Consider the following 22902-nt stretch of genomic DNA (forward strand, 5'->3'; position numbering starts at 1 on the left):
TTATTACTTCTTCACTTTTATGTATGGTCAATTGTTATGCTGTTTCTTTGGTACTTTTAAAAAAGATATTAATTTATTTATTTGGCTGCATTGGGTAGTTGCGGCATGCGAGGGATTCTCTCTAATTGTGGTGCATGGGCTTAGTTGCCCCTCAGCGTATGGAATCCTCCCAAATCAGGGATTGAACCTGCACCTCCAACATTGCCAAGCAGATTCTTAACCACTGGACCACCAGGGAAGCCCGTGTGTCTTTGATAATTGTCTTTGATAATTGAGACTTGTGTTTGATTCATTATTGTTAATGTTTTTTTCTTCTCTTTAATTTATGTGTTTGCCTAAGGTGATGACTTTTCTTTCAATCTTTATTTTAACCACCTCCCATGGATCTGATATATGACTTAAAGTTCATTGTTTTGTAGACACTTGCAGTATGGGTTTCTATAATCTTCTTGACCCAAGAGCTGTTTAAGTAAAATTTCTTTCAATTTCCAGATGGAAATTCTCTGGAATTTTAGGCATATGAAATTACTCAGCTTACTCCTAATAAGAAAAATTCAAATTAAAGCTAGTCTGAGATAGCATTTAAAAAATCAGATTGACAAAAATCCAAAAATTGCATCATACCCTAAATATTGCTGATAAATCCTAATTCTTGCATTTGCCACCAGAAGATACTGTCTTAATCCTTTTCATTTTTTGAACGTATGGCATTTTCCTCTATCAACTAATATATAATCTGATGAATGATTTACGGGCACTTGAAAAGAATTTTTAATGTCCTGTTTTTGTAGTGGAAAATTTACCTGCATTAACTTTGTTATTTAGGAGTTCTCTGTCCTTGTTTTGTCTACTTCATCTGTCCTGAGCTAAAGAGAGAAGTCACAGTCCCTGCTTCTGGAACGTGCCCTCGATTTTTCCTGTGGTTTGGCCTTCTAGTCTTGAGGTTGAGTTGCTCTGTGCAGAGCTGTGAATAACTGTGTTCTGGGTCTTTCTTATGTAGTATGTCTTTAGTATGTCTCATTAGTATGTCCTTAGTAGTATGTCATTCTACTTTGTATATGGTTAAATTAGTGGTTTCTGCTTTTCCTCCTTTCTTTTCTCTCTCTGGATTCTCATTTGCTGCCATGCCTTTTGCCCATCCTGTCATCTTAAACTTTTCTGAAGTGTTTTCTTTCAGGCGTGTCTGTTGTGAGCAGCACATAACTTCTTACACAGGTGAGGTTAGCTGTTCAACAGTATGAAATGGAATTTCATGTGTATATGGTCTTAATTGTGTCTTATATTTTTCTTATTTATATTTAGTCATGTTCTGCTGTTCTAGTGGTTGCCTTGTAGTTGTAACTTTGTATAAATATTATCAATCCTTTTTTTTAACCATGACCAATAAAAAACATTTTTCTTCTTCCACTAAAGTCTTCCTTTGTACCATTAGAAGATGACTGACCTTGTAGTCTACATTTGTCAGTGTTAAAAAAAATAGCCTTTAAAAAAAAAGATTGATTTCTTTGTATGTGTTGACTGGTGGGTCTTCGTTGCTGTGTGCAGGCTTTCTCGAGTTGCTTCGGGCAGTGGCTTCTCTCCATTTGTGGTGTGCGTGCTCCTCACTGTGGTGGCTCCCCATTGTGGAGCACAGGCTCTAGATGGATGGGCCTCAGTAGCTGCAGCTCAGGGGCTCTGGAGCGCTGGCTCGGTAATTGTGGCATGTGGGCTTAGTTGCTCTGCAGCCTGTGGGATCTTTCCAGACCAGGGATGGAACCCATGTCCCCTACATTGCAAAGCAGATTCTTAACCCCTGGACTGCCAGGGAAGCCCCAAACAAATAGCCTAATAATAGCCTTTTATTTTGGATTTCATCAACTTTATTCTTCCTCTCTGGCTCATTTCCCCAATCTTGCAATTGTTGTTTTTTGTCTCATTTTTACATTTCCAGGAACAAAACATTTCCAGTCTGTCTTGTCACCTTATTTTTAATATTTGTTTCAGTCTTATTTTTACTGGAAATACAGTCACTTCTTGCTTTATCCTTTCTTTATCTTTATCCAAAAGAATGCACAAAAGTCATTCTTTTGTGGGCTGGTTTGTCTTCTGGTAACTTCCTGAAGAAGATCTCTTGAGATGATTTAACCTGAGTTCTTATATACATTTTTTCATGTAACTCTCATGTGAACTTGATTATGTTTAGCAGCTTTTTCGAATAGTTGGCCGTCTCTTCCAAATATGTATCAGAATCACAGTGTCAGTTTTTCCTTCCCTTGTTGGTTGGGACTCATTTCCAGGAGCAGATTGGAAAGGGGTTGAGTTATACATCCATGTATTGTAATTTCTCTTCAGTTTTTTATTCTCTTTAATTTGCATGAAATGGCCTCACTCTGAAAAGTCTGTGCAAAACATCTGGACTTCTCTGGATCTTGGATAGTGACTCCAAGAACCCCAGAGTCTGGTTCCTCCAATTCCAGGCCCCTCATGACTCTCTCTTTACTCTGTTCTGTGAGGTTTAGCACTTAGTATCCTTCAAAATCAGGGTACCCAGCAGTGGTTCTGCCCCAGTCATAGGGTCAAATGAGGTTGTGTTCCTGGGTGAACCCCAGGGCTGTAAGGACTGCAGGATGAAGTGTGGGAGCTGAACTCACTGAGAGCATCTTGGGGCAGCCTGGATGCTGACTGGCCCGTCCCCACAGGTTCTTAAACAACGTCGGCTTCTTCTTCCCCCTGATAATGATGCTCACGTGGATGGTGTCTGTGGCCAGCATGGTCCGAAAGCTGGTTTATGAGCGGGAGATCCAGCTGGAAGAGGTAAGCAGCCTGGGGGAGGGGAAGGGGCAGCGACTGGGGGTGGCCGGATACCCTGTGTGTTTGGCTGGGTCCCACTGTCCCAGGAGAGAAGCCGCATGCCCTGCCAGAGCTGTACAGTTGACACATCTGGTTCACCCACAGAGAGGGAGCGAGGCTGCAGATGGTCCCGTTAGAGTCAGCAGCGTTGGTGCTCATGTGACCTAGACGGACATACAGACAGAATTACCGTCTTCATTTACAGTTGAAATTCTTTGTGTGTAGCCTTGCTATTTTCGTTAAAACTTGAAACTATCAAAACTGCTTTTAAGAATGAAAGTTCATAACAGCATCCAGAAAAGACCAAGCCTCCCGTTCATCTGGGCCGATGCCTGGGCACACGCGATCCACGTGTTCATTAAAGAAAAGGGAAGGTGCAGAGAGTACAAAGTGCATCTCATTCCGTTTTGACTAGAATCGCACTTCCGTTTTGTAGGTAGTTTACCTGTGTGGAACACATGCATTCCTGGATTTCTGTGTTTCTTCCCCGTCCAGCTGCTTCCCCTGGACCTCGGGGTTAGTGAGGCTGTGGGGCTGCGGGTGCATCCAAATTATTCTCATCTTCGAGTATTCAGCCCCACACCCAGAGATGTCACCCCATTATAGATGGGCAAGCAGGAGGTTAGTGGATAGATAAATTTTAGTGTCATGATTTTAACCTGAGTTATTTTGCAAAACTCGCTCTAGAACCTGAGCAGTAAGCCTCAGAGAGCAGCTTAAGGCTTTGTGTTTCCTCATCCATTTTTCTGTTTGTTTTTATTAAACAAACCCAAGACACACCAAATGACAAATAAAAGAACACAATCGACGGAAGCTCAATAAACAAGGGAAGGCAGCAAGAGTGTGGCTGGTCAAGCTGGGGTTTTGGGTCCCTCCTTGAGGTTGGTCTAAGGTCACCTGGTCCCAGTTCTTACCTCTTCACAGCCAGCGACCTGCTCTGCTGGGGTCTCATTCAACTAAACGCCGACTCTGGGCAAAGTGTCTGGTGTGCTGCCTCTGGGGCCAGGTGTCCACGACAGCAGCCCCTTCCCCTGGCCCCACACAGCTGTGGCCTTCCCGGGAACCTGCCCTGCTCGCTCTCAGTCCCCGTGCTGACCTGCTGTCCTCTCTGTGTTGACAGTACATGAGGATGATGGGCGTGCACCCGGCCGTCCACTTCCTGGCCTGGTTCCTGGAGAATGTGGCTGTGCTGACGGTGAGCAGTGCCGCCCTGGCCCTCATCCTCAAGGTCAGCGGCATTTTCACCTATAGCAGTGCCTGGATCGTCTTCCTCTTTCTCCTGGACTTCGGCGTGTCAGTGGTCACGCTGAGCTACCTCCTGAGCGCGCTGTTCAGCCGCGCGAGCATGGCCGCCCTGTGCAGCAGCCTGCTGTACACGGCCAGCTTTCTGCCCTACATCGTGCTGCTGGTGCTGCACGACCAGATGGGCGCCACTATGCAGACGCTCCTGGTAAGTGTGTTGTCACTCAGTCGCCCATTCGTGTCTGACTGTTTGAGACCCCACAGACTGCAGCACACCAGGCCTCCCTGTCCTTCACCATCTCCCAGCGTTTGCCCAAGTTCATGTCCATTGAGTCGGTGATGCCATCCAACCATCTCATCCTCTGTTGTCCCCTTCTCTGGTCTTCAATCTTTCCCAGCATCATGGTCTCTTCCAGTGAGTTGGTTCTTTGCATCAAGTGGCCAAAGTATTGGAGCTTCAGCTTCAGCACCAGTCTTTCCAATGAATATTCAGGGTTGATCTCCTTTAGGATGGACTGGTTGGATCTCCTTGCTGTCCAAGGGACTCTCAAGAGTCTTCTCCAACAACACAGTTCAAAAGCATCAGTTCTTCAGTGCTCGGCCTTCTTTAAGGTCCAACTCTCACATCGGTACACAACTACTGGAAAAACCATAGCTTTGACTAGATGGACATTTATCGGCAAAGTGATATCTTTGCTTGTTTAATATGCAGTCTAGGTTTATCCTAGCTTTCCTTTCAAGAAGCAGTCATCTTCTAATTCTGTGGCTGTAGTCCCCATCTACAGTGATTTTAGAGCCCATGAAGAGGAAATCTGGTAAGTGTGCTGTGCTGTGAAACTGCAAAACAGGACTGCGTGTCCCCGGCAGCACACAGCCCACGCTCTCCACGTGTCAGCGCACCGTTTCAGCTCTGCAGGGCTTCCCACCTCCCATGGCCTGTCCTCCCAGCTCAGGGCAGCCTTGCCATGGGTGGGGCCACTGAGACCACAGAGGACGGCCTGTGAGAGACCGTCACTCGTTACATGACGGGGACTGTCCTCTGAAGACTGTTTCCCTCAAGAGCATCTTAAAGGAAGCCCTTGACTCTGTGTCTCTTTATGTGGAATGAAACAGATTTCCAAAGCTATTTTAGAAGTAAGAAATACACATTTTTCCTTGAAGTATCACGAATTACTTTGCATTAGGTGGAAAGAACTCTCCTTTGGCAGCATCAGTCATTCATTTAGAATGTAGCTCTCAAAGCATTAGAGTACTTGCTGGTCTGTGATATAAACACTCAGAAGACAGACACTCATCTGCTTTTTGATGACGCCTGGCAAGCATGGTGCTGACACACAGCAGAGACACAGGGCAGGAGCCCCCCACTGGAAGGGAGGAGGAGCTGGGGTTAAAGGTGTTGTTGTCATGTCATGCAAACCTCCCACATGCTCAAGGGCAGGGCAGGTCCTCCCCACAGGCCGGGGAGTGTGATTGGAGTCCCCCAGCTGGAGGGAGGATCTGAGGAGGGACCAGGGGGAGAGTCAGGCAAAGACAGAAACCTCCAGGTGCTGTATGTTTTTCTCTTGAATGTGGAATCCAAAATATACAACAAAGGACCATATAACAAAGCAGAAGATGACTCATGGATACAGAGAGCAAACTAGTGGTTACCGGAGTGTGTGGTGGTAAGGGAGTGGAGGGAGGTGTAAGGGAGGGTAGAGGATTAAAAGGTGCAAACTGCTAGGGACCAAATGAACATTCCGAGGATGTGACATACAACACGGGGTAGAGCCACTATTTTATGGGAACTCTATGTGGAATATCATCTGTAAAAGTATTGAATCACCATGTTGTACACTTGAAACCAACAGAATACTGTTAAGTCAACTGTGCTTAAGTTATTAAGAAAGACTCCCAGTGCTGCCAGGGGATGACCAAGGCCTTCAGAGGTCTCCCGGCCCCCTCACTGGGGCGGGGGTCACAGTCTGCTCATTTCATGCCTCAGAGTAAAATATCAGTGCTTCCAAGAAAACGGAATTATTTTTCTCTAACATCAGTACGCCCTTCAAACCCACCTGGTTTCCGCAAGTCATAAGCATAGACGGGCACGGTGTTCATCAGTATTTTACCCCCTGGTACGTGCTTCTCAGTCGGGATTAGTTTGTGTCCTGCCTGTAGTCATTCATAACCAGTCATCTTGTGTGTTAAATAGGTGTTTGCCGAATAGTGGAAACACCTGGGACCCCCGCCTCCCCACCCCCAGTGCCCCCTCACATACTCCTTACATGGGGAAAACAAGCCATCGGCCAATAAAACATCCGCCTGTAAAACTCAACAAAACTTGAGTTTCAAGTGATGTTTTTTTTTTTTTATTTCAGTCCTTAGATTTAAGATTTTATGTACATGAAGGCTGATTTCCTTTTTATATGCTGAAATTGCTTCTAGCAAATAAAAAGTCTGACTCCTGTACATTATATTTTTAAATGTGAGATACTTTTCCAGTAAGGTTTTTTTTTTTTTTTTTCCTTAAACACAAGACCTTCCACTGGAGATGAAATAACATTTTCCTCCAATGCACCCTCTTCTCACGTAGAATCGTGTGTGTTCGGCGTCCAGTCTGCCTTCAGTGTGCTCCAGGGCCTTCACTTAATAATAAAACACAGTGAATTGCTCTATTCCATTTTCCACTGTTTGGTGTTATAGGTTTCTGTGTACAGTGCGTTGGATTTATGACACTTCAAACACTGCAGTAAAGAGAAGTAATTCCTTTTAACATTAAAAACTGGCTTGTTGTCACACTTTTCAGAATGGAATGATGCGTGGCCCAGTCCTGGGTTCAGACGTTGGAACCACCACCTGGAGTGGTGGTTTACATCATTCGCGCCTGAACGTGCAGTGGTTTCTCTCTTTGAATTCAGTGCTGTGGATTTTCCCTGGTCCCCAGTCAAGCACTAACTCTCTGTTTTTCTCTTCTCTCCCTCAATCTGCGGGCAGTGCCTCCTCTCCACAACCGCCTTTGGACAAGGAGTGTTTTTTATTACATTCCTAGAAGGGCAAGAGGCAGGTAAGAGGACGCAGTTTTTTAAGTAGTGACTCTAAGTGACTCAGGTTTTTGGAACTGTATAGTTATCATGTTTCAAGTGATAGAGTAGAGAGTGTCAGTTACTAAGCAGAAGGTTTGGAAGGAGATTCTGGTGTTGGTTTGCTGCTGCTGCTGCTGCTAAGTCACTTCAGTCGTGTCCGACTCTGTGCGACCCCATACACGGCAGCCCACCAGGCTCCCCCGTCCCTGGCATTCTCCAGGCAAGAATACTGGAGTGGGTTGCCATTTCCTTCTCCAATGCATGAAAGTGAAAAGTGAAAGTCAAGTCACTCAGTCATGTCTCTTAGTAACCCCATGGACTGCAGCCTACCAGGCTCCTCCGCCCATGGGATTTTCCAGGCAAGAGTACTGGCGTGGGGTGCCATTGCCTTCTCCCACTGATCACCCTACAAACATTTAAAAAACCGTTGGCAATAATCTTCACTTATATTGGGATTTTGGCAACTAAAATTCTAGACCAGAGGAGACGTGTATTTCTTAGATGTTTATATGATTTTTGTGGTACATTGAAGATGCAGGGAAAATGTATACCATATATGAAACCAAACTCCAGATCTCATTACATTAGCTCATGAATTTGTGCCTGTCTTGAAATTCTCAGACTTTTCGGTAAAACATGTTGAACTGTCCTGAACTATACAACACTAAAACTGTATTAAAACAGATGAGTCATCCTGAAATGACCTATCCTGAGTTCTTTGAACTGATTTTTAAACTAAACAGGATCATGAGAATATGGAAGAAATATGGTTACTGTTAGAGTGTTTGAATATTTTGATCCAGATTCCAATAAGTCCACAATGTTGCAACATTTATTTGCTCATTTATTGGCTGTGTTGGGTTGTTATGTGTGGAGTTTGCACCAGTTGTGGCAGTACTCTCCAGTGGCTGTGTGCGGGCGAGCAGGGCTACTCTCCAGTGGCTGTGTGCGGGCGAGCAGGGCTACTCTCCAGTGGCTGTGTCTTGGGCGAGCAGGGCTACTCTCCAGTGGCTGTGTGCGGGCGAGCAGGGCTACTCTCCAGTGGCTGTGTGCGGGCGAGCAGGGCTACTCTCCAGTGGCTGTGTGCGGGCGAGCAGGGCTACTCTCCAGTGGCTGTGTGCGGGCGAGCAGGCTACTCTCCAGTGGCTGTGTGCGGGCAGGGCTACTCTCCAGTGGCTGTGTGCGGGCGTGGCTGTGCAGGGCTACTCTCCAGTGGCTGTGTGTGGGCGAGCAGGGCTACTCTCCAGTGGCTGTGTGCAGGCTTCTCTCCAGTGGCTGTGCAGTGGCAGGGCTACTCTCCAGTTGTGGAACATGGGCTACTCTCCAGTGGCTGTGTCTTGGGCACACCAGTGGCTGTGTGCAGGCTTCGGTTGCAGTGGCTTCTCTGGCCTGGGCAGGCTCTGTGTGGCCTGGCAGGCTCTGTGGTTCCAGTTCTCTGGCCCTGGAGCTTGGGCTCTGTAGTTGTGGCACATGGGCTTAGGTGATCCGTGACATGCGGGATCTTCCTGGGCCAGGAATCCAACCAGTGCCCTTTGTACTGCAAGGCAGGTTCTTAACCACTGGAGCACCAGGGACGCCCTGAAACATTTATTTTATTGAGTTCTAGGTTAGTACCATCGGAGAAGGCAATGGGACCCCACTCCAGTACTCTTGCCTGGAAAATCCCATGGGTGGAGGAGCCTGGTAGGCTGCAGTCCATGGGGTCACTAAGAGTCGGACACGACTGAGCGACTTGACTTTCACTTTTCACTTTCATGCATTGGAGAAGGAAATGGCAACCCACTCCAGTGTTCTTGCCTGGAGAATCCCGGGGACGGGGGAGCCTGGTGGGCTGCCGTCTATGGGGTCACACAGAGTCGGACACGACTAAAGTGACTTAGCAGCAGCAGCAGCAGGTTAGTACCATAGGAAAATTGAGAAAGATGAATATTTCTTGTAAAAAAAATTAAAGAATCTGCCTGCAATGTGGGAGACCTGGATTTAGTCCCGGGGTTGGGAAGATCCCCTGGAGTAGCAAACGGAAGCCCACTCCAGTATTCTTGCCCGGAAAGTTCCACTGATGGAGGAGCCTGGTGGGCTGCAGTCTTGGGATCGCAAGAGTTGGACACGACTGAGTGACTGAACCACCACAGAATTAATTTTAATCCAGCAATACCTTGCAAACATATTGTTAGAAGAGAATGATTCTTTCCTACTGCAGATGCTGTATCCTATTTATATATATTCCAAGAACAATAGTATAATTTAGAGTGGGTGCTCAAGGACTTTTCATCTTGTTTTTAAACAGGTTTATTTCCCCTAAATATAGACTTTTTTAGTTAAGCAAGTAAGCTAGGTATAAGCAAAGCAACCTTTAAAAATTTTTAAATGTTAGATATTCAAGTGTTGTTAATAGTCACCCACCTGCTGTCCTTGTCGGTGTGAGATGAAGCCAGAACTTCACTGGAAGGCCAGGACCCATGGCCTTGACCTTCCTTTTGTTTTAGCTGTGCTTAGCTTTGCTTCGGAGAAGGCAATGGCACCCCACTCCAGGACTCTTGCTTGGAAAATCCCATGGATGGAGGAGCTGGTAGGCTGTAGTCCATGGGGTCGTTAAGAGTCGGACTCGACTGAGAACTTCCCTTTCACTTTTCACTTGCATGCATTGGAGAAGGAAATGGCAACCCACTCCAGTGTTCTTGCCTGGAGAATCCCAGGGACGGGGAGCCTGGTGGGCTTCCGTCTATGGGGTCGCACAGAGTCGGACAGGACTGAAGCGACTCAGCAGCAGCAGCAGCAGCAGCTTTGCCCCTGGGCGCAGTGGACTCAGGTCATCAAAGTCTGCCCTGAAAGAGGATGAGCAGTGCTGACGCTGACCTTTCTCTTCCTTCCAGGGATTCAGTGGGATAACATGTACCAGTCTCCAAAAGTGGCAGGCATGACATTTGGATGGGTTTGCTGGATGATTCTGTTTGATTCAGGACTTTATTTTCTATGTGGATGGTACTTGAACAGCTTGATTCCTGGTAAGATTTCTGCACTTTATGACAAAATCAACTTAAAAAACAGTTTGAGCAATGTATGTGAATATTGGATAATTATTTGTTCTTTAAATAAGACACGAGAAAGGGAGTTGATAGGATGTGTTTTAAAGGGAGCTGAGCATGTTTGAGGAAAAACTGGTGCTTCTGAATCCTGAGGCAACCGAGACCCTGTGAAGACAGGTGGTGGAGGGGTCCCATGGGCCCACCGTGCAGCTCCCCAGCCTGGGGGCTGCAGAAGATGTAACGGCAGAGAAGCTGGTTCTCAAGATCATGTGTGTGAGGAGGATAGAGGTGAGGGAGTGAGAGCAGGAGAGCCTGGCACTCATGTGTCTTGGGTCCCTGGAGCCCAAGGTCAGGGGTTCAGAGAGCGCCGTGAGGTAGGAGTAAAAGGACCTGGTTCTCAGCCAGGCCAGTGGGTGGCAGGACCTGGAGGTAAGCTGGGCTGGCAACAGGGGGCTGAGCGGGGGCCTGGTGGTTGGGAGTCCTCCAAACCAGAGTCAGTAGTGTTGTGTGTGGAGGTGATGCAGGGCTGGCTGCCCAAGGCGATGGGCCTCCCCTTCGGTCAGTGGGGGAGGAGGCGCTCATGCCACATGCCTGGCTCAGCCCCAGGCAGCAGAGAGAGCGCTTCAACCTTTTTTAGTTTATGTATTTTAGAAATAGCTTTTAAATGGTATCATACTTTCTTGCTGAAATTGCTTGTGGTTCTGGCTATTTACTTTCCAAACAACTGGGCATTTCAAGCGGCATCTAACCTTTAAAGTTAAGAACTAAAAGAGATTCTAATCATATACAAGTTGAAAATGAAGGGATAGGAGAAAATAAAAAACCTTCATTCTGTTTACAAAAATATATTCTATGCCTGGAGAGTTTATGCACCATTTAAGGATGAGTAAAAATCAAAATAAAATGGGTCATTGAAAAGATTATTTTACATATGAGCAGGAAAAGTGATGCCCAAGAGGTAAAGATATCATAATTTAGAAATGTGATTTATTCTGGAAAAACTTAGATTGCACTGTTGTGATATTTGAATAAAATTTAAGAACAGGTGGATCTAGGAAATGAGAAAAAAAATTAACCGAGGAGGCCAAGGTGAAGGGAAGCTGGAAAAGGCTGGATGTTACCAAGAAGCTGGTTAACCACGAGGGATGTTGTAGAAGATGGTGGGATGTTGGTTTGAAATACACAAGAAGTGGTGCAGAGGAGCGGCCATGCAGTCAGGACAGGGACATGCCCAGATGGTGCCGGGAAAGTGATGGATCAGGCAGCCTGTGAACCCCAGACTCCCACCCCTAGACAGATCCAGGGGGAGAAGAGGAACCATCACGTTTCAATGAGAAAAACCTGATTTGGAAAGTAAAGGCTCAGCACATTGCACACAAAATAATAATTAAAAAAAGCTGTATTTAGATGCAAAATGGCAGATGTCTTGGAGTCCACAGAAAAAGAAAAGAATTCGAGGAGTGTAAAGTCCAGGGAATCGTGTTGCCCTCGTCTAGGTGAAGATTATTAGCAGATTTGTCCCTGGATCCAGAAGAAGCTGAGTTTTTCCTTAGCGCTAGGGCCTTGAGGCAAGAGGTCCCAGGTTCTAATTTTCATATATTCCAGTGAGGCAAAGGGGCTTGTGATGCTCAGCAAGGGCTTGACCCCCAGTTCCCGCTGGGACATTCCAGTGGAGGAAGCCCAAGTCTTAAGTGGGAAGGTGCTTCTGTCCAGACCTGAGGCCAATGGACGGGGACTGGTCAGACAGGGACTTCAGAGGCTTCCTGGCAGCACCTGTGAATGAGCCTGGCATGTTGCTCAGGAAGAGGGAGAGAGACAGAGGCACATTCAGAAGACAGAGTGACCAGAGGGAGGTGGCCTGGTTGGGACCATCCTGCAAGTTTGGGGAAGCTTTGGGGAGGAACTGGGTAAAATCTGAAAGTAGGGAGGCAGCAGCTGTGGGAAAGTGCAGAGGACAGGCTTTCGATCTGATGATGATTCTTGTGGATGTTGGGACTTGAGAGGGGGGGCATCTGGGGCTCAGAAAGCCCTGCTGTGCAGGAGGGGCAGGGCAGGGTTGGAGTAGGGTGCCAGAAGGGGCCAGCACACGTGGCGGGGTGTGCCTCTATCTGTCTGCCTGTCCTGGGCGCCGAGGACCTCCGCCACAGGTATGGGCTCAGATGGGGGCACCTGTCTCCTCCCGAGGAGGTGGGGGCACCTGAGACGGGGTGGAGCTGGAGGGGCGGGTTCGTGTCTCTGCTCCGCCCCCCAGCTGTCTGCCTGCCCCTACTTGCTCGCTGTGACAGGGATAACCTGGGAGACACAGGTTCCAGCTGTGGGAAATGGAGAATCAGAGACAATGGAAAAGATAGAGAAAACCAGGGTGTCCCTAGCTCAGTGTGAGAATCAGGTGAAAAACAGGCCCATCAGATGACTGGTCACAAATACACATCCGTGAACATCAATGCCTGACTCTCTGTTGTCAGTAAATAGAGACTGCAGTGGGGAAGGTAGCATTAAAATAAATAACAGTGTGACTCAATGGAGAGGAGAATGTTTGTCAAATTAAATATTTAAAATAGGTTTGAATAAACGGAAAGAGATGCCACATTCCTCAACGTGGCTACTTGTCATGAATATGTTGATTTTTTCCAAGTTGATGTATAAATTTATATAATTTTAAATTATATAACATTTACTATGAAACATGTCAATGTAAAATAATGAAATTTACATAATCATTTAAATTAAAAATACTGTTACAAGGGATTTGTTTTTAATTGATGAAATGTTTCTAAAGATAGCTAAAATATGACTTGACAACAAGTATCAAAATTTACTGAAAATGATAAGAGAGACAGGCGTCTGATGATTATGTAAAACCTCTATATTTGACAGGGATTAAAACAATGGAGTACTCATGCAATAATAAAGCAGTGGAATATATTGAAAATTCAGTAACCAACCCATTTATATATAGTAATTTACTCTGGGCACTGAGATCATTTCTGTATCTCAGCCGTTGTAAACAGTGCTGTGGTAGAAATACATGTGCTTACACTTCATGGGAAATAGATGGGGAAACAGTGGAAACTGTGTCAGACTTTATTTTTCTGGGCTCCAAAATCACTGCAGATGGTGACTGCAGCCATGAAATTAAAAGACGCTTACTCCTTGGAAGGAAAGTTATGACCAACCTAGATAGCATATTCAAAAGCAGAGACATTACTTTGCCAACAAAGGTCCGTCTAGTCAAGGCTATGGTTTTTCCTGTGGTCATGTATAGATGTGAGAGTTGGACTGTGAAGAAGGCTGAGCGCTGAAGAATTGATGCTTTTGAACTGTGGTGTTGGAGAAGACTCTTGAGAGTCCCTTGGACTGCAAGGAGATCCAACCAGTCCATTCTGAAGGAGATCAGCCCTGGGATTTCTTTGGAAGGAATGATCTGAAGCTGAAACTCCAGTACTTTGGCCACCTCATGTGAAGAGTTGACTCATTGGAAAAGACTCTGATGCTGGGAGGGATTGGGGGCAGGAGGAAAAGGGGATGACAGAGGATGAGATGGCTGGATGGCATCACTGACTCGATGGACGTGAGTCTCAGTGATCTCCTGGGGTTGGTGATGGACAGGGAAGCCTGGAGTGCTGCGATTCATGGGGTCGCAAGGAGTCAGACATGACTGAGCGACTGAACTGACACTGTTTCAAATTCATGTTTTCATGTTCTTCGGATAAATATCCAGAAGTGGAATTGCTGGGTCATATGGTAGATCTAGCCTTAATTTTTTGAGGAATTCCCATGCTGTTCTCCATAGTGGCTGTACCAATTTACATTTGACTAACAGTGTAGAAGGTTCTTTTCTCCACATCCTGGTTATTTCCTGTATTTTTGATCACAGCCTTTCTAACTGGGCATGAGGTAATACTGTGCTTTTCATTTTTCTTTCCTAATAACTACTGATACTGAACATCTTTCATGTGACTGTTGGCCTTCTCAATGTCTTTTATTGAAAAATGTCTATTTAGAGCCTCCACCTAGTTTTTTATCATAATATTTTCTTTGATGTTGTGTTGTATGTTAATAATATATTAGATGTTAACCTCTTGTCAGATATATGAGTGGGTTTCCTCATTCCTGCTCTTAAAGGGATAGCTTTCAATTTTCCACCAGTATAATGTTACCTGTGGGTTTGTCATATATGACCTTTATTATGTTGAGGTATCCTCCTTCTGTACCCATTTTTTGAGAGTTTTTTTTTTATCATAAATGCATGTCATGTCCTTTCAGATGCCTTTTCTGCATCTTTTGAGGTTATTGTATGATTTTTATCCTTCATTTTGTTGATATGGTGTATCAGGTTTGGTATCAGGGTACTAATGTTGGCCTGGTAAAATTAATTTGGAAGCATTTCCTCCTTTTCAGTATTTTGAAAGAGTTTGAGAAGGGTAAGTATTGAGTCTTCTTTGAATGTTGGATAGAATTTACCTGTGAAGCCACTGGGCCTAGAGTTTTGTTTTGGGGGATGTTTCTATTACTGTTTCAGTCTCCTCCTAGTGGTCAGTCTATTCAGATTTTTTCTTTAAAATTAAATTGAGTCAGTCAGTTTATTTCTGGCTGTGCCGGGTCTTCGCGCGGGCCTTCCGCAGTGGTGGTGAGGGGCGCTCCTGTCTAGCTGCCGTGCTCAGGCTTCTCACTGTGGCGGGTGATCTCATTGTGGAGCGTGGGCTCCAGGTGTAGAGGCTTCAGTGGTCACAGCGTGTGGGCTGCAGTGGTTTTGGCACATGGGGTAGTTCCTCTGTGGCATCGCCAAGCGGATTCTTAACCACTGGGCCACCAGGGAAGTCCTGTTCAAATTTTCCGTTTCTTTACATTTCAGTCTCCGAAAGCAGTATGATCCTAAGGATGTTCTTTTTCTTCTGGGTTGTCCAGTTTTTTGGTGTGTAGTTCTTCATAGTATTCTCTTGTAATTCTTTGTATTTCTGTGGCATCCACCATAATTTTCTGTCTTTTTATTTCTGACTTTGTTTATCTGAGCCCTCTTTTTTCTTAGTGAGTCTAGCTGAAGGTATGTCAATCTTGTTTTTATTTTCAGAGAACCAGCTCTTAGTTTCATCAATCTTTTCTGTAGTCTTTTTAGTCTCTATTTATTTCTGCTGATTTTTAATTATTTCTTCCTTTATACTGAGTTCCAGCTTTGCTCAGTCTTCTTTTTCTGGTTCCTTTAGATTTACGGTTAAAGGCTAGGGCTTCCCAAGTGGCTCAGACAGTAAAGAATCGCCTGCAGTATAGGAGGCCCAGGTTCAATCCCTTGGTTGGGAAGATCCCCTGGAGAAGGGAATGGCAACCCACTCCAATATTCTTGCCTGGGGAATGCCATGGACAGAAGAGCCTGGCGGGCTACAGTCCTTGGCATCACAAAGAATCAGAGCGACTTAACACTTTCACTTTTTTCACTGAGGTTTAAGGTTAGATTGTTTGAGATTATTCTTGTTTCTTGAAGTATGCTTGTATTGCTGTAAACTTTCCTTTTAATATCACTTTTGCTGAACCCCATGGATTTTGGTATGCATACTTTCATTTCCCTTCAGGTATTTCTTGATTTCTCCTTTAACTTCTTTATTGACTTGCTACTGAACTGAGCTTGATTGTGCTCAGTAAGGCCAAGCTACTGACCCTGAGTTGTGGTTAAGGAAAGTGCAGCCTTTATTGCAGGCACCAAGCAAGGAATCCAGGCAGCTAATGCCTCCAAGCCTTGAACTCCCCAGAGGCTTTCAGGGAAAGGTTTTTAAAGAAGAGAGAGGGAGAGGGTTGAAATGTGTGTGATCAACTCATGGACATTCTTCTGATTTGTTGATAGTGAGGTAATTAGGAGTCAACATCATCAACCTTCGGGTTCCAACTAGTCTGGGGTCCATGTGCTTTGGGGCAGCATACAGTTAACTTCTCCCACCTGGTGGGAGTTTCGGTATCTGCAAAACAGCTCAAAGGACATGGCTCAGAATATTATCTATAGCCCTTGAAGAGGAACTGAATGCCCTTTGACTTTGTTTCATGGCTAAACAATTATTATTTTGTCTTGCTTGACCATTTCCCTTTGTTTCTGCATTTTTTCAGTTCTCTGATTAAATTTATTCTTTGGAATGCAGGGAAGGTATAGGAGGTCAACGTTTTTCTACAGCAAGAGCCAAGTGGAGAGCATGGTAGTGGTGGCAGAGGGGTTCTGTCCTGGGAAGACCCCATAGCGTCCTGCGTGGTTACAGACCCAATAGCTGTCCACTAGCATCCTATTTAGTCTCCATAAATTTGTGATTTTCCCAGCTTCCTTCTTGTAGTTAATCTCTAGTTTCATATCATTGTGTTTGGAAAAGACGCTTGAAGATATGATTTCAGTCTTCTTAAATTTATTGAGATTTGTTCTGTGTCCCAACGTACGATTTATTCTTGAGAAAGTTCCAAGAGCATCTGGGAAGAATGTGTATTCTGCTGCATTTGGATGGAATGTTCTGTGTGAATCTATTAAATCCATGTAATCTAATGTTTCATTTAAGCCTGGTGTTCTTTGTTGGTTTTATGTCTGGTGGATCTATTAATTCATGTAGGTTGAATGTTAAGTTTGCTTAACACAGTGGTGTTGCTGTGTTTAGGTCTGTGGCTGGTTACTTTATATATTTTGATGCCCCTGTGTTAGGTGCGTATATGTTAATAAGTGTTATATAAAGAATGAGTGTTATCACTTCTTGAGGACTCGTCCCTTTTAACGTGACATAATATCCATCTTTGTCCTTGGTTATCTTGTTTGGCTTGAAGTCTATTTTGTCTGTGTAAGCATAGCCACCCTACTTTCTTTTGGTTTCCATTTACTCAGAGTATCATCTTCCACCTGTTCACTTTGAGCCTGTTTTCGTTTATGGAGCTGAGCTGAGTCTCCTGGAGGCAGCATATGGTTGGGTCTCATTTTATATTCCATCCAGACACCCTGTGTCTTTTGCTTTGTCAGTTCAGTCTGTTTATGTTTAGAGTGATTGTTAATGCGTGAGGACGTAGTGCTGGCATTCTATCTTTTGTGTTTTGGTTGCTCTGTATCTCCATTATGCCTTTTCCCGTGTGTCTGCCATTTTAGCCAGGTGATTTCCCATGAGGTTTTCTCAGTCTCCTCCTTTTTGTGTTTTATGTACCTCTTTTAGATCTATGTTTTGTGTCACTCACGAAATAAGAAGTTTTGTGTAAAATGTATCAGATAATATAGTCCTTTTACTGCTGATATTTGGCATCTTAACTTCATTTGCTTATATGGGTTCTATCCTTTCCCTCTGTCCCATTTATCTTTTTGTCTTCTCAAATTATCCCTTATGATGTTGTGAGCTTGTGACCAAATTAGTTATTTTTACTGCATTTTAAAAAGTTTTATTCTATAATTGTTTAACAATCTATTCTTATACAGTTTCACTTGTCTTTCTTTTTTTCTTTTTTATGACTGTGCACTGCATGGCATGTGGGATCTTAGTTCCCTAACCAACCAGGGATTGAGCCCTCCACACTGGGAGCTCCGAGTCTTAAGCCCCGGAACACCAGGGAACTCCCAGAGTTTCACTCCTCTGTCTGCTTACTGTCTACCTTACTCAAAGTTTTGTGTACTTTTGCCTCTTTGATTCAGATAGAAAAGCTTCTTTCAACTTTTCTTGTAAGGCTGGTCTAGTGGTGATGAGCTCTCACAGTTTGGGAAGATTTTATTTCTCTTTTGTATCTGAAGGATAACTTTGCTGGACGGAGTATCCTTGGCTGAGAGTTTGTTTTCATCTTTTAATCTTTGGCTCTGATATTCCACTCTCTTCTTGCCTGTAGTTTCTGATGAGAAATTTGCTGATAGCCTAATGGGGATTCCTTTGCAGGTTTCTGCCTTTTTTAGAACCCTGGCTGCGTTTAAAATTCTTTCTTTGTCATTTTTGACAGCTCTAATGTGCTGTGATAAGGTGTTTTTGTGCCGAGGTAATTACTGCAGCTTTATGGACTCACATACCCAGTTCCTCCCCTGGGTTTGGGACATTCTCAGCTCTTGTTTCCTTAACTAAACACTCTCTTCCCTCCTTCATCTCTCATCTTTCTGGGACACACGCTACCTTTATGGGCCTTTCCTGGTGGGGTTAGATAGTTCCTCTGGAATTGTTTAATTTTTTAAAAATCATAGTTTTCTCTTCTTCTTCTACCTGAATCATTTCCAGATTTTTATCTTTGGCCTCAGTACTCTCTCTTCCATGTGGTCTGCTCTATTTCCAGTGCTTCCTGTCTCATCGTACTTATTGAATTTTTTACTCCACAATTTTTGTTTGGTTCTTTTTTAGAGTTTCAGTCTCTTTGGCAAAGTATTACTTCTATTCCATTAATTTTATTCCTAAGCTCATTGAACTGCCTTTCTGAGTTTTCTTATAGCTCATTAATTTTCTTCTTGAGAGCTATTTTGAATTCTCTATCAGTTAGATCAGATACATCCACATCTGTCATTTCCTCTTTGGCCGAGCCACTTCATTCTTTCTGGAGCTATTAGTAATTGCCCTTTTGTCTTCCCCAGTAGCATACTGGACACCTTCTGACCTGGGGCAGAGCTGGGGGGCTCATCTTTCTGGTGTCATATCTTTTTTCTTTTCATACTGGTCATGGGGTTCTCCAGGCAGGAATCCTGGAGTTGGCTGTCATTTCCTCCTCCAGTGGACCATGTTTTGTCAGAACTCTTCACTGTGACCTGTCTGTCTCGGGTTGCTCTGCATGTCATGGCTCATAGATTCATTGAGTTGTGTAAGCGTCTTCACCACAACAAGGCTATGCTTCCTGAAAGGTGATTCAAGCTGACTTGGAACTCAACATTAAAAAACTGAGATAATGACATCCAGTCCCCATCACTACATGGCAAATAGAAGGGGAAAAAGTGGAACTGGTGACAGATTTTATTTTCTTGGGCTCCAGAGTCACTGCGGATGGTGATTGCAGCCATAAAATTAAAAGATGCTTGCTCCCCAGAAGGAAAGCAGTGACCAACCTAGACAGCTATTAAAAAGCAGAGACATCACTTTGCCAACAAAGGCCCACATAGTCAAAGCTATGGTTTTTCCAGTAGTCGTGTATGGGTGTGAGAGTTGGACCATAAAGAAAGTTGATTGCTGAAGAATTGATGTTTTGAATTGTGGTGTTGGAGAAGACTCTTGAGAGTCTTCCAGTCAATCCTAAAGGAAATCAATCCTGAATATTCACTGGAAGGACCCATGCTGAAGTTGAAGATCCAACACTTTGGCCACCTGATGTGAAGAGCTGACTCACTGGAAAAGACCCTGATTCTGGGAAAGGAGAAGGAGGCGACCGAGAATGAGATGATTAGATAGCATTGCTGACTCAGTGGACACCTCCCGGAGATAGTGAAGGCAGAGGAGCCTGGTGTGCTGCAGTCCATGGGGTCACAGCGAGCCAGGCACGACTGAGGGATTGAACAGCAACAACAACAATAAATCAGATTACTAAATTCTTTAAGTTTGATTTCTGAAGAATTGTCATTTTTGTCTCTGCGATACCATGCTATCATGGTTTCTTTGGCGTGTGTGTGTGAAACTGGATGAATTTCTCTTCTGCTGGTACATTTGAAGTAGTAAACACTTTTCTCATTTTCAGTAACGCTTTTTTAACTTTGATTCTGAGTTCAGCAGATTGATGACTAGAGGCCTTTTTCCTGGATTTTCAGTAGGTGGCGCTGTAACTCAAGTTTTTGGGGTCTCTTCCCTGAGTGGCCTCTGGCTGCATTTGAGACAGCGTTTCCACACCCACAGCTCTGCTGGATGCTTCCCCACTGCCTGTTGTTGCTCCGTGTGTCTCTGGGGTCATGGGTCTCTGCTGTCACTGGCGTTGCTGCTGAGGGGGCACTGGGATGGAGGATGCTCCCACCCCCATGGTGGGGGTTTGCCGGGGTCAGGTCACTGCGCCCTAGTATGGAGAGTTGGAGTGGGAATGAGCTGGGGTGGCTGGCGTCTCCCTGGGTCTGGGGTTGTCCAGTTGGTTTGTGGGTGCCATTGCCTCAGGCAGGGGATGAGGCGGCTGGAGCGGCTGGGGTTGTCAGCCTCTTCCCTGTGGCTGAGGGCACCTCCATGCTGGAAGTTGGGGTCCTGGGCACCACACCCCTGCTGCTGTGGTTCTCTGCCTGGAGCTTCAGCATCAGCTGCTGTGGTCCCCAGTGGAGAAGGGGTGTGAAGGACAGAGGAGCCTGGTGTGCTGCAGTCCGTGGGGTCGCAGAGTCGGACATGACTGAGTGACTAACCAGCAACAGCAGCAAATCAGTGGTGTCACTGACTTTTGTGACTTTAAGTTCGGTGTCTGGAGAGCTGTCATCTTGTCGCTGTGATGCCATATTACCATGGTTTTTAGTGACCTGACCTCACGGAGCGTCCCCAGTTGGGGATTGCAGGCCCCGCCTCCGCTGCCCTGCTAATCCTGCCTACTCGGTATGTTCCAGTGCGCCCACCTTCAGACACACAGGTGTGGGGGTCTCTCCAGGGTCCTGGTGTGCTGGGCAGAGGAACCTTGGCTGAGTCATGGATGTTTTACTAGTTGTAGATTGAAGCAAGGAGATGAAGAGGGCATCTTATGCCCCCCTGATGCTGATCTTGAATCAAAGTTGACATTTTTAATGGAAGAGAAAGAATATAGAATTCAGTCAATCCACTAGTGAGAAAAAATATTACTCATTCATAAATTCATCAAAAGTGGTATCATTAAAATAATGAAAAAATAGGAAAAGTATGGTTTTAAAGAGAAGGAAGGCCTTTTGCACTGTAATGCCAAGGACATAAATGATAAAAATCACTAGTTTCTGACTCACAGAATGAACCATAAGAACGAACTTACGGTTGCCGGGGCAGGAAGAATGGTTGGAAGGGAGAGTTAGGGAGTTTGGGATGGACATGCACACACTGCTATATTCAAAATGGTCCAACAAGGACCGACTGTGTAGCACAGGGAACTCTGCTCAGTGTTACGTGGCAGCCTGGATGGCAGGGGGATTTGCGGGAGAATGGAGACATGTGTATCTACGGCTGAGTTTCTTTGCTGTCCACCTGAAACTATCACAGCGTTGTTTATCAATTATACGCCAATATGCCTGGAGAATCCCAGGGACGGGGGAGCCTGGTGGGCTGCCGTCTATGGGGTCGCACAGAGTCAGACACGACTGAAGTGACTTAGCATAGCACAGGGTAAAAAGTTTAAAAAAGACACAAAAAACAAAAAAATCACCAGTTTCTATTATAAGAATTTCAATCAGTATTTCAAAAATCCAAATGAGAATTATACACTTTTCAAAGTTATAAAAGCTATTTAATGAGTATATGAAAATTGAAATTCTCGAGTCAAATTTTAAAAACATATATCTCAGCAGATATCCTAGCAAATAACTTGAACCATTTGTTAGAAAGTAAAGTTTATATTTAGTGAATTTATAAAAAACTTTAATGAGCATACAAAAGTATAAATTTGCAAAATACATAGAAGACAGTTTTTTTCCTCTATGATAAAAATTACAGTAATTAATGCAGAAGATAAATTGTAAAAACTGACTATATTTTCTTTTATGTTTTCTCAGCATGCTAAATAATTTAATAAGAGGAAAAGAAAGCAAAAATTTTTGTTGAGGTGGTGGTGCAAAAGACAACCTAGAAAGGAGAGAGGCATGTTTGGGAATGTGGCTGGAAGAATCTACTTCGTGGTTTTGGTGATGAAAAACTATTTCTTCCTATTCTTCTTTTGAAAGGTGTAAGAGACTTGGTTCTGTTTCTCCTGGAAGGAACTAAAAGAACAGGGAAAAAAAGTGAAAGTGTTAGTCCTGCCCAACTCTTTGTGACCCCATGGAATGTAGCCTGCCAGGCTCCTCTGTCCATGGCCAGAATACTGGAGTGGGTTGCCATGCTCTCCTCCAGGGGATCTTCCCCACCCAGGGATGGAACGCAGGTTTCCTGCACTGTAGGCAGATTCCTTCCTGTGTGAGCCACCAGGAAGCCCCCGAACAGAACTGTAAGTGAACTGTGGATGTTCCGTGAGCAGGTAGTGTTGCAGGAAGGGAGACCCCTTCCAGGGCCCGAAACTGGGCTTTTGTCCAACACTTGGAAATGAATTGTCCGAGGAGACACATATGCTGACAAAGCAAGAGATTTTATTGGCAAAGGGCACCCGGGTGGAGAGCAATAGGGTAAGGGAACCCAGGAGAGCTGCTCTGCTGCGTGGCTGGCAGTCTCGGGTTTTATGGTGATGGGATTAGTTTCCGGGTGGTCTTTGGCCAATCACTTTAATTCAGAGTCTTTCCTGGTGGCGCACGCATCACTCAGCCAAGATGGATACCAGGGAGAGGGATTCTGGGAAGTGGACGGACACGCGGTGTCTCCTTTAGACCTTTCCTGAACTCTTCCGGTTGGTAGTGACTTATTAGTTCCGTATCCCTTATCAGGATCTCCTGTCATAAAACAACTCATGCAAATGGTTACTATGGTGCCTAGCCAGGGTGGGCGGTTTCAATCAGTGTGCTTCCCCTAACAGTAGGAGGCAGGGTCTTTAGAAAGACGATGATGTGTTGTGTCATGGGCGATGAGATCCACTGGGTTTGCATTGGTACTGTCCACTTGGCTCTGGATAGAACAGAAAGACACAGGATCTTCCCCTGCGATTGGACATGGGTGTGCCGGGTTCGTGGGCCTTCAGACTCAGACTGAGACTTGTACTAGCAGCATTCCACACCCCCA

The 22902-nt window shown here is 45.0% G+C and overlaps 1 protein-coding gene across 1 annotated transcript in view; it reads left to right on the forward strand.

Moving 5' to 3' along the window:
• The window catches only part of ABCA13 (ATP binding cassette subfamily A member 13), a 351879-nt gene that overhangs the window by 99196 nt on the left and 229781 nt on the right, over positions 1–22902 (forward strand). Inside the window, exons 28-31 of the mRNA XM_070368866.1 lie at positions 2679–2793; positions 3950–4279; positions 7045–7114; positions 10007–10138. Of these exons, the coding sequence (XP_070224967.1) occupies positions 2679–2793; positions 3950–4279; positions 7045–7114; positions 10007–10138 (647 nt within the window). The remainder of the gene's footprint in view (positions 1–2678; positions 2794–3949; positions 4280–7044; positions 7115–10006; positions 10139–22902) is intronic.

The sequence above is a fragment of the Bos mutus genome, chromosome 4 (genome assembly GCF_027580195.1).
Source record: "Bos mutus isolate GX-2022 chromosome 4, NWIPB_WYAK_1.1, whole genome shotgun sequence".
NCBI lineage: Eukaryota > Metazoa > Chordata > Mammalia > Artiodactyla > Bovidae > Bos > Bos mutus.